This window comes from Gadus macrocephalus, chromosome 21 (genome assembly GCF_031168955.1).
Source record: "Gadus macrocephalus chromosome 21, ASM3116895v1".
NCBI classification, from domain to species: domain Eukaryota; kingdom Metazoa; phylum Chordata; class Actinopteri; order Gadiformes; family Gadidae; genus Gadus; species Gadus macrocephalus.
The window spans coordinates 4,988,431-5,000,930 of NC_082402.1; the positions used below are offsets into that span (position 1 = coordinate 4,988,431).

Consider the following 12,500-nt stretch of genomic DNA (forward strand, 5'->3'; position numbering starts at 1 on the left):
CAAAATATAAAAATCGCACAAAACAATTATCGGAATATCGAATTAGGATATTTGCAGAACTGCAATATTTCCAGAACTGCAATACAAATCGAATCAGTTCCAATAAAATCTTAATAATATGGGTGAGGGTCACTGCCGATTTCCTTCCTTCATTCATTTACAGTCATAGTGGTCACGGATTTAAACAACCAAACCACTAGGTGTCATGGCTTCAGCAGGGAGATGAACCCAAACTTAGAGTTCAGACTCGGGGTAGGGGGACTGTCTCCTAATGCTAGGCAACTGGGCTTAATTCAATGTCAAAACAGACGTTTGTGTGTGTGTGTGTGTGTGTGTGTGTGTGTGTGTGTGTGTGTGTGTGTGTGTGTGTGTGTGTGTGTGTGTGTGTGTGTTTGTGTTTGTGTGTGTGGCTGTAAGGCTGTGGCTAATAGGAGGCCTGCAGGGGGCCGGTGTGATTAGAGTGAAGTGCACACTCGTACACACAGGCGCTCACACACATACACTCAATACAATCACCCTCTAATGTAAGTACAAATGCCATTGGCCACAAATGATATGTAAAGCAGAATAGATTTTTCCAGATCCCACACTCCACCCACGGAAGTCCCATGGTGCAGCAGATGGTGAGGACATGAAATGTCCTTGTCCTTTGCTGTCTGTGTGTGTGTGTGTGTGTGTGTGTGTGTGTGTGTGTGTGTGTGTGTGTGTGTGTGTGTGTGTGTGTGTGTGTGTGTGTGTGTGGTGTGTGTGTGTGGCAGCATTAAATAAGTCTCTAAAGATTCAAAACTCTCCCTTGTTGTTTTCCCAAAATGAACCTGAGTACATTTTGCATCTGCACATAATGTTGAGTAACTTCCATAATAAACAGAATAATTACATATTCTCTGTTTTTCTTTATCTATCGCTGTATGCAGAATATTGAAGAGGCTCATAAACTATCCTTCAATCGGCATCATTTTCTTTGTGAAGTGTCATTGACTGTTACTGGATGTTTTCATAATACAATTGACTACTTTTGCATCTTACGTCAGCCATCTGCTCTCTTATAACTCATAGCGAAGTAAAAGTAAGACAGAGGGAGGGGGGGAGAGAGAGACTAATACTGTATATTATTTTGATGGACTTCCATTGTTTAGCGTTTGCTCATCCTGCTATTGGGTAAAAAAAAACACTTTCATTCCTTCTTGGTTCTCTTTTGGTCATTTTTACTGTTAGCTTATTTTATCTTCGGGATGTTTATCACTGTTTGCCTTTCATTCCTTTGTTTCTTAAAAAGAGTAATTGATCAACTGTCTCCTCAGAGCGCTCTGTTAAAATAGGGTTCAACGTAGACAAAATTGCTAAGCGTTCTGGCGACTGAATAGATGAGAATAAAAGCACACCTCGACAACAGCAGGTCAAAGGTCAGAGACCTCACATATCCAATGAACTAAATATTGTATGTGTGTGTATGTGTGTGTGTTTGCCTCCCAGCGTCTGCTTGTCCGCTTGTGCATGTGTGTGCATGTGTCCGACACACACACACACACACACACACAAACACACACGAAGAGCAGAATACATAAATAACCACAGACACAGACTCTGATCCGGATTGAAACCGTTTTGGATGTCACCTGGCGTTTGTTCCCTGTTGTTCCCGACAGTGAGATGGACGTTTCTCACATCGAAAAATAAAGAAAGGAGAGAGGGCAGAAACAAGAGCTCAGCTCTGGAAACAGAAATTGCATCGGAGTGCCGGTTTTATTTCAACAACAGGCGTCCGTTGGTACACAGACATATTGTTGTTTGCATTCCCTTGTGTATCTGGGTGTTCATCAGGTCTGTGTTGGCTCCTCATTCTTAGAGCATGACCTGCAGATGCTACTGGGGGGGGGGGGGGGGGGGGGGGGGGGGCTCCAGTCTGGTGACTTTATCCAGGACTGCTTTAAAGAGCGCTGTGATCGATGAAGCGACTCTCTCGCTCTTACTCTCTCGCTCTCTCTCTCCCTCTCAGGGTGTCCGCGCATCCTTAAAAAGTCTTAAAAAGTCTTAAATTCATGTTTCTAAATTTAAGGCCTTAAAAAGTCTTAAATTCGTTACAAATGTCATATGCTGTTCTTAAATACTGTACTCAAGACTTACATTTGTCGGGGCTTTTCAGGAAGGACATGTAGAGAGGCTTCTTCCTTGCTTGCTGCATATATCAACGATTATCTGCGTGCTTGCTAGCTAGTCTGCGACAATGGGTAGGTGCAAATTCAAGGACAGTTGGCTGGAAGACGTCCATTTCCGTTGGCTCGCGTCTGTTGCCAACCCCCACCATCGCATGTTTTAGGTCTTCTATTTCATTCTTAAAAAGTCTTAAATTTGACTTGCTCAAACCTTCCGATACCCTGCTCCCACTAACACATACAAGCCCCCTTGGGTATGTGAGGGTGTGTGTTGGAGCTTGACTTGGATACCGTAGTAATGAAGACTGGGGATGGGTAGCTTCATCAACTAATTAGTCACACACACACACATACAGATATACACACATGTACACGCAAACCACCCATCCACAGATATTTCTACATATATACACACACACATACCCACACACTAACACACAAAGCGCTTTAGGACTAAGCTGCCTTAACAAGCCCCTTGGGTAGACTTATGTGAGGTCAGACCCCTCTTTGATACTGTGTATTTTATATAAAGCATATAAAGTAGTGTTCTTAGTTTTACTGAGGCCCTGAGCGACTTGGGTCTTTGGGTTGTAGCCCTACTTTCCGTGTGGCCAGTCAGGGGTTCTACAGCACTTGTTTTAAACTCATATTCCCATATAGGGATATGTTGTTATTCCTTTGGATTTCACCATCAAAATATGTGCTGAAGGAGTGAGTTGTTAGTTTTTTCTAAGGGAGTTGTATCTGCGGGTATAAGGTCAAACAAATCTACCTGATCGTCGCGTTCGCCGTGATTCATTAGCTATTGATAATAAAGACGGACAACAACATTCCATGTATTACAGTTTTGTTTGACATTTAATAATTGGAACCTTCCCAGGGTCTGAAGCAGTCCGCCTTTTGTAGGTTTAACATGTCAATCAAAGCAAGTATGCTCTTAGAAAGCATTGCATATGAACCTGGCGGACGTGTCAAACACAGCTGCCAGCGTAGCATGGGGCTAGCTTAGCATCGCTTTGTGATCAGGTTGCATTCCTTTCCCTCTTTTCACTCCCAAGCCTTTTGCATCGTGTTTGACTTTGGGACTACATTGCATCATGCAGATAAGATTCAAATCCGAAGGGGCCATTTCGCTCTGTCATCGAATTCCGACGACTTAATTTAAAAGTCAATGTTGAACAATGAATTTGTTTCGTGTGGTTGATCAAAGTACCCACATTACACAACCCACAACAACAAGTACGCAATGACGCATTATGATTGATTTATTATGTGCACTCAGAAGGCATACATAAAAAACAATTAATAGTAAATAGCCATCATAAAATATAATGCAGATGGAACTGCTGAAGCAGAATCATTACTAATGTATTCTTGTGCTAAATAAATATAATGATCATGAAATGAACCTTAAATGGCCTTTAAGTTTTCATTGACATATTTATTTAACTCTCATAACAATATTTATACGACGAATCATACTTTTTAACAGCAGGTTTCTCTTCCTTGTTTGACTGTGCAGAGGATCTGTTACAGCAGGGGCTGTGGTCTTATTCTTTGTGCAAAGATCGCACCAATATTCCAGACTAAAAAGTGAACAATGTCATCATGCCAAACAGCAGAGGTGCACTTGAGAGTCTGAGTGTGTTTGTGTCTAAGCTTGCATAAGTGTGGGCATGTGTCGTATTGTTTCTGGTGCTGATAATAAGCTTACAGTGACCAGGCCTCTAGAAAATGTTTTCTCCTTATACTGTATATGACACACAACACACACACACACACACACATACATACATACATACATACAAACATACATACATACATACATACATACATACATACATACATACATACATACATACATACAACTTTGACACACACACACACACACACACACCACACACACACACACACACACACATTGCACGGCACATTGAGCCGTTGATAACTGAGATCAGGCCTACCAGGCTGTGAGTTGAAATGACGGAAGATAAGCCGGCTAATACGAGCCGATTCTCTGCCCCCGACAACCCAGCTGAATGGGACACGTCCCGCCAACTAGGGGACAGCTAACGGTGAGCGTGACGCTACTGTGTGTGTGTGTGTGTGTGGTGTGTGTGTGTGTGTGTGTGTGTGTGTGTGTGTGTGTGTGTGTGTGTGTGTGTGTGTGTGTGTGGCGTGCTTAAACATCGAGAGATCTCTACGTCTTAGAAAAGGACTGGAGTGTCTCCGCTGGCGGAGCAATGGCGGGTGTGAGCCTGGGCGCCTCTTTAACGTCCTGTCAAATAAATGCACGCGATGGATTAGACCTCTCTGGGTTCAGGATTCCAAAAAAATTATTTTGTCCCTCAACAGGACCCGTTCGTCTTCGAGCCCAACTGCCAGATGAGAGTCGATGAGTTTGGCTTTTTCATCACCTGGAGAAGTGTGAGGGCAAGGTAAACAAGCTCGTTTTTATTCTAATCGTATGTTCTTTTTTTAAATAGAACATTTGGTCTGACAAAAATAAATAACAAAAGATGAAATTGAAAAAATAATAAGCTCATATTTCAGCTTCTCCAGTTATGCTCTTCCCATTCCCATCACTAAACTCACAGCAGAAATACAGATCGTTGTTAATAATCAGAGCAACGTTCCTCCAAAGAACACTGATGACATGTTAGCCCAATCCAGCATGAAGCGTTTTACAATACAAACTTCGACCTCCCCGAAACCGCCTTGTATATCGGATGAAAGGCAATGCTGTGTATGTACTTGTCATGCAAACTTCTGGCATTTCACTTTACTTTGTTCCCATGACAATGAAAGTGTGCAGAACACTATTCAAATTCAAAGATATATTTGCATGCATCTGTTAAATCCACCAGGACGTTCCATCACAGCCGTTTTATTTTTGTATATTCCAGTTAACATAAGTGCGATAGCGTCAGGGTGCTATGTGCGTACGTGATGAGACACGAAGGCAGCTGTTACCGCGAGACGTTCAAATTCGGGTCACGCCGACATACTGTATTTAAAGTGAAATACCTGTCCTCCGATGATGAAGTGAGTTTGTGCTTTCGCTAAACAAAGTCTGCCACGTTAGTCACAGTCTACCAACACACCAAGACGGTCCCGGACTTATTTATTTATCCTTTCTCACCTCCCACTGACTCTCTCTCTGTCTCTGTCGCTCTCCGTCTCGTCTCTCCCTGTCTCTGCCTCTCTGTCTCTCTCCCTCTCCCTCTCCCCCCTCCCACTCCCCTCTCCCCTCTCTCTCCCTCTCTGTCCTCTCTCCCCTAGGAGGGCCAGGTTCTAGAATGCTCCTCATCAACAGTATTCGAGTCGGATCTGTGGCCAAAGGTGAGAGCCAATTCGGCAACTTCTCAATTTCCAGCCCACTTCCCTCCACGACCCTCCATTCTCTCTCCCCCGGGGCGACTCCCCTCCTCCCCTCCTCCCCTCCTCCCCTCCTCCCCTCCTCCCCTCCCGCTTGTCTCCCTGACCTGTGGTCAAGGCGTTTGGGGTGTAATCACAGCGAGTACAGCCAGCTCCGGGGGGATCGACACATGGTGGTCCAAGGCTACAACAGCTGCGCTGCCCACCGCTCCTCCACCAATCCGTGGGCTCCAAACAAACACTGGATGTTGCTCGAGGAGCAGGTAGGGGCTAACGGGACGAGGGCGTTGAGCGCGAGGGTACCGTCCTTCACAGGTGCACTCCGGGAAATGAGATCGGGAACCCATATCCTTCCCGGCTGGGGCGTCGAAACACACGCACGCCTACGCTTTCCCTGTCCTTATATCAGGGTTGTTTTCAGTGTTTTCTTCCGCGGTTTATTGTGCTCGAGAAGGACCGGAAGAGGAGCCCACCCCCCCCCCCCCCCCCCCCCCTCGACGATGCATGAGTTATCAGACGTGACAGTGTTTACAGGAGCCCTGCGGCGACGTAAAGCCTCGAGGTAGGCTTACCTGGACCGCCCAACGCCGTCGCAGGAAAACGGGGGGAGATCAGGAACAAAACCCCCCCCCCACCGAAGCTGCTTCTTCTTCTGTTATGACGTGGGGCCGTCACGACTCCGGCGCCAGACAGGAAGTTCACACCTTGGGGGTCAGAAACGCCACGGGCGGCGGGTTGATCCATCGCGCTGACAAAATGACTTTCCACATCCTGGGATAAAAGAAACAGGGGGGGAGGGAGGGAGGGAGGGAGGGGAGGGAGGGAGGGAGGGAGGGAGGGAGGGTGGTCGCCTGACTCAACGGAAACGCTGTTTGTTTTCACTACAGGCTGGCGGCGAATTACGGTGGCTCTACATATATCCGACTCACACACAAACACACGCACACACACACACAGACACACACTCTTGCACGCCCCACCAACACACCACCACCCAGCCACAATGCGAACCCCCCCCCCCCCCCCCCTAATTAGTTTCTCATTCAGCTCGCCGCTCATTGTCTCCCCGCCGCCGTGTTTTGGCACGGGGGGGATGAACCGAACCGGGCGGTTCCTACTAAGGCCGCTGTGTTCCGGTACAAGCCCCCTAATTGGAGTGTGTTCACACAGGAAGACACCCGGAGCAAGCCCGTCAAAATAAAAGCGGGCTTAGAGCACAAAGTCGCGAGGCGTCGGAGAGGACTCTGAGGAGCGCGCACGTACCGCCGCCCTGAGCAGTGCACGAGAGCACGGGGGGAGACGTGTCAACAATGCCTTTTGTGTGTTTGTGTGTGTGTGTGTCTGTGTGTGCGTGTGCATGTGTGTGTGTGCGTGTGTGTGTTGTGTTGTGTCAGTGTGTGTGTATGTCTTTCTGTCTGTTTAAATGCATGCGTTTGTGTCTGTCTGTGTGTGTCCGTGCGTCTGAGGTGTGTCTTTCTGCGTCTGTGTATGTGTGTGTGTGTGTGTGTGTGTGTGTGTGTGTGTGTGTGTGTGTGTCTGTGTACATGCCTGTTTGTGTGCGCACACGCATTTATTCCTGCATGTGTGTGTGTGTGTGTGTGTGTGTGTGTGTGTGTGTGTGTGTGTGCGTTGTGCGTGCCATTCCCGTGTGAGGGCGCAGTACTGGGGGAAAGGGCACGTATACAGTAGCTGCTGCCAGCTTGGGTCGGCCCCGGGGCGCTGGACGGCTGTGTTGGGGCTGAAAGTGCTGCTGCTCAGGGCAGACTCAGGGGGATCAGCTGATAACCCAGATTCCCTCTCTCCCCCCACCCCACCCCCCCCCCCACCCGGGGAACGGCGTGATTACATCATCCCCGAGAGCCACTGGAGCTAATCCAATCAGGGCGAGGAAGAAGAACGACCATGCAGATGAGCAAGGCTAATGACTTTCGGTCTGAGACAGCAACGTTTTCAACTCAGCCCGCTGTAATAACGCCGATGCTAACCCTTCGTGGAAGGGTGGGGGGGGGGGGGGGGGGTTGGAAAGCATATTATCCTAGCTATCACTGTCGGGTGAACCTACCTGGTTCGTGCTTTGCACTTGTTTCTATGAACATCCTTACTGTACTGACAGCAATATATTGTTTGACTATCTTATGACAAATGTACTGATTGTAAGTCGCTTTGGATAATGTGTCTGCTAAATGCCCTAAATGTAAATATAAATGGAAATGGTTATGGTCGTGTCGCGGCCAGGGTGCTCTCCCGAAGGGCTTCTGGGTTCGATTCCCGTTGTGTGCTGCCCTAATCTGTAGGAATCCTTGAGCAAGACCGCTGGCTGCCTGCTTCCACGTTAAAAGAGTCTTGATAAGATGGCCGCGATACAGGCAACAAAAGCAGGGCTCCAGCTGGGGCCGCTGTCATAACAGGAGCTAATGGCGTGCTCATCCAGGCACACTTTAATGGTCGTTGGCCTGTTGGTAAAAACAACACAGAGGAACACACCGATGTTAACTGAGAGTATCTGGTAAACGACCCCAAACTTTGTGGAGGTACTGCAGATGGAGCTACCCTTAGGGTATGAGTGTCCTATCGGTTTTATCATTACCGCCAAAGTCCATGGGAATTAGCCTGGGATGGTTTGTTTTAAAGAAGGCATTTTTTGGCTTTATGTTTGCACAATTCATCGTCCATCTGCTCTTCAGTTTTAAATCCCTCTATGGGTCTGTGGGATAGTTTTCCCCTTGACCAATGGAGATTTCTGGATTGCAACCTGTGGGTTTTGAGATTGGGACTGTAAATTATGAAATATGCGAACTCGATTTGACCTGGCTTTCTCTCCATTTCTCTCTTACATTTTTCTCTCTCTCTCTCACTTCGCTCTTTCGCTCTCTCGCTCTCTCGCTCTCCATCCATATCGTTGTATCTCCACCTCCTTCCTTATTTATTCATAATCATATCCATATATTCCCTTCCTCCCTACCCCCCCTCCTCTCTGTCATTTCATCTCTCTCTCTCTCTCTCTCTCTCTCTCTCTCTCTCTCTCTCTCTCTCTCTCTCTCTCTCTCCATCCCACCTCAGGACCCTAAAATCCTGTCTGCGTTCGAGGCGGTGGGCAAGACGGAGCCGGACCTGGAGGGCTGTGTGATCTGCATCTGCAGCGGCACCGACCTGGTCAACCTCAGCTTCATGTTCCTGGTGGCAGAGACCCCCGAAACAGCCCGGGTAACGACCACCTGCCGCCAGATCACAGCCACACCTCCTCTCACACCCGCCAGCCCTTAAAGAGCAGCGAGACGTACCATACCGTGTGTGTGTGTGTGTGTGTGTGTGTGTGTGTGTGTGTGTGTGTGTGTGTGTGTGTGTGTGTGTGTGTGTGTGTGTGTGTGTGTGTGTGTGTGTGTGTGTGTGCATGAATGGTCGAATGTCAGGCAATACTGTAAAGTGCTTTGAGTGGCCACTGGTCAGAATAGTGCTGTCTATGGGGCGGTGGTTCCCCGTGTAGAGGGCGTACCATGAATGGTCCTTTTGCTGCAAGTCTTCCCCTGTCTCGCTCATACCCGTGTGTCTTACTCTGCACCAAAAAGGGTAAAACCTTCCGAAAGAAAAAAGTACTAAAATTAATGCGAAAATGTAGTCCGTTTACCATTCAACGTGGGCAAAAGCGGACGGACCTGCATCCCTAACGCGGCCGCACCAGAGCCAACAGGTAGACCGCACGGACCTCGGCTCTGCCTTCAGCCAGCTGGCTGATAGCTGAGCGCTACCGCTAACTACAGAGTGAGTCACTGTGGAGGTTATTGTTTGGAGTCTGTGTCGTGTGTGTGGGGGGAGCGGGTTGAGGGTGGGGGGCGAGCCGGGGGGGGGGGGGGGGGGGGCGTAAGCTCAAAGAGCTCCACTCATTGGTTCATACGCTGCCTCCTCCTACGCAAGTGAGTCTCCTCGTTGCTCATAATTGTTGAATGGAGGGAGATATTACCCGGGCGATTCATGCTGTGTGTCACTGCCGCGGTTTTTCTCCGTATTTCTTTCCGTCTCTTTTATTCATAGCCGTCTGTCTGTGTTTTATGACTCTGACTTTATGTTTTTTTTTCTCTCTCAACCCTTTTTGTCCACGTTTTACTGCAGGGATTTTGAAATAGATTGTATTAATGTCTCTTGTGGCCGGAGGACATTTTTCTTCCCTCCTCTCTCAGCGGGGATCAGGGTCTCCCCTTGAGAGGGCTTCCGGATGTCCTGTTCTGACCGTGAGCGATGAAGTGCTGCTGGAAGAGGAGGAGGAGGAGGTGGAGGAGGAGGAGGATGAGGATAGAATTTCCTCTTCGCAGGCTCCATCTCCCCATCCCTCATTATATATCCCCTAATCCCCTCTCACCCGCTCGCTCATCTCGCCCATCCGTGTCGGCTCAGACAAAAGACCATCCAAATCCTTTCTCTCAACTTTTCTCACTATGTCTCTCGTTCCGTTGCTCCCTCTTCCTAAATCTGTCTTTCTCTATTATTTTCTCTCTCTGTCCGTCTATCTCTCTCTCGCTCTCGCTCTCTCTCTCATCATCTGTCTCTCCCTTCCTCTCCCTCTCCCCCTCTCCCCCTCTTTCTCCCTCCTTATCAGTATGTATGGCAGTGGTGACCAACACTGCCCCCTGCTGGCAGACATTCAGTCGAACACTTTGCTCCTTATACCAAAAAATATGTCTGTTTCGTTTCAATTGATTCAACTGACTGAGCGCGGCCTGAAAACCTCACTGTGTTTCAATGTTCAGGGATGGGAAAAGTTCCAAAATGGTTGAGTAATTCGGTACAAAGGATTTATTTGTTGTCAGTTAGTTTGTCGCTGTCGGAGTCAGAATATGTCTAAAGTAGCCAGTTCCCAATGAAAGTGAAAATCACTTTAGTTTGATCATCCCATCATCCAATTCAAAGTATTTAAAAAGTGTAGTATTTGCACATGCGTCCTATTTGATTATTATAATTATTGAACTATAACATGAGCTTGAAAATGAATACAAATGATGCCAGTCTCTTGGGGTATCAGGATTATTCCTGGTTCTGTCCTGCTCATCGGTCAAGCATGGCGTTTACAATGCAAGGGTTGGGGGCATGAATCCCATTGGGGTACAGCCATGATAAGAATGAATGCACTCATGGTACCAACTGGCATGTGTCATTATGTAAATATTGAATTAAAGCCGGCAGGAGTGCAAAGGAAGACAACCAAACATTTACATTGATAACCAAGTCAAGCGTAAAATAAATAGCAGACAGCCTTATTAGATGCTCTGTATCTCTCGCTCTATTTCTCTGTCTCGCACTCTGTCGCACTATCTCGCTCTTGCACTCTCTCTTTCTCTGTCTCTCTCTCTCTCTCTCTCTCTCTCTCTCTCTCTCTCTCTCTCTCTCTACCTCTCTCTACCTCTCTCTCTCTACCTCTCTCTACCTCTCTCTCCCTACCTCTCTGTCTCTCTCTCTCTCTCTCTCTCTCCCTACCTCTCTGTCTCTCTCTCTCTATCTCTCTCTACCTCTCTGTCTCTCTGTCTCTCTCTCTCTCTCTCTCTCTCTCTCTCTCTCTCTCTCTCAGTCTCTCTCTCTCACCACCCCTCCCCCTCCTCCTCACAGCATGCAGGTGGCCCAGACTAGCAGACCTGAGGAGATGACACAGTTATTTACATCAGAGTCCCACACAAACACACACACACAGCCTCACACATACACATACACAGACACACAAACACCATCACCCATCCACGCACGCACACACACACACCCCAAACAGACAATCATGTAAACATACACACACACACATACAAACACACACACTCACACACACACACCCACGCACACACACAAACACAGCCTCACACATACACAAACACCTTCACCCATCCACGCACGCACACACACACACCCCAAACAGACAATCATGTACAGATACACACACACACAGACAAACACACACACACACACACACACACAGAGACTCACACACACACACACACCCACACACACAAACACATACAAAGCCTCACACACACATACACCATCAACTATCCACACACGCACGCACACACCACACACACACCCAAACAGACAATTATGTGCACACACGCACACACCGCATCATACACACACACATGCACACACAAATCTACCATCACCTCTTCACGCACGCACACACCACAAACGAACACACATACAGCATGTCACACACACAACACCTCACCAAGCCCCCCCCCCCCCCCCCCCTCCCTGTGGTGTCTCCTTGTGCTTCACAAAAATCAGATATCATCGGCCTGCTAACAGCCGAGGGACAGTTAGACGACAACAAGGCTTCGTTAGCTCGCAGTTGTTGTTGTTGTTGTTGTTGTTGTTGTTGTTGCTGTTGTTGTCTTGTATCAACACCAACTGAAAGTGGCTGTCAACACTGTATTTTATATTTGGCGGACGTTTACCCAACCTGAACACATTGAAATATGCAAATAATAGGTTGCTTGTAAATATTGTGTGTGTGTTGTGTTGGCTGAGTCAGTGCGGCCCCCAGCCGTGACAGGGTGGGGGGGTCCCGGGGGTCCGGCGCTCTAAAACAGGCACCGTGCGAACGTGTGGTTCAGTGTGGCGCTTCGGATGAATCGCTTTTCCCAAAATAAAAGACAGACGTTTGAATAAGCCCTGATTATCCTGTCCCCTTTTAGGCTGTTTATTTAGGCAGCGTGATTACGCTTGCCGTGTGTGTGTGTGTGTGTGTGTGTGTGTGTGTGTGTGTGTGTGTGTGTGTGTGTGTGTGTGTGTGTGTGTGTGTGTGTGTGTGTGTGTGTGTGTGTGTGTGTGTGTGTGTGTGTGTGTGTGTGTGTCTGTTTATACATGTGCTCTTATTTGTTTGTGTCTGTTGTCTCTCCACAAGCTAATGTGTGTGTGCTGGTGTGTTGTGTGCTGGCGAGTGGGCGTGCCTGCAGTATAGAATTTGCGCATGTGAAGGTTTCTCTTCGGACATGT

At 47.8% G+C, this 12,500-nt stretch overlaps 1 protein-coding gene across 1 annotated transcript in view; it reads left to right on the forward strand.

Annotated features, from left to right (window-relative positions):
- The first annotated feature begins 608 nt into the window (after window positions 1–608).
- Window positions 609–12,500, forward strand: part of LOC132450318 (1-phosphatidylinositol 4,5-bisphosphate phosphodiesterase beta-4-like) — a 40,707-nt gene continuing 28,815 nt past the window's right edge. Inside the window, 4 exon segments of the mRNA XM_060042399.1 lie at window positions 609–623; window positions 4,461–4,580; window positions 5,436–5,495; window positions 8,592–8,735. Coding sequence (XP_059898382.1) covers window positions 609–623; window positions 4,461–4,580; window positions 5,436–5,495; window positions 8,592–8,735 — 339 coding nt within the window.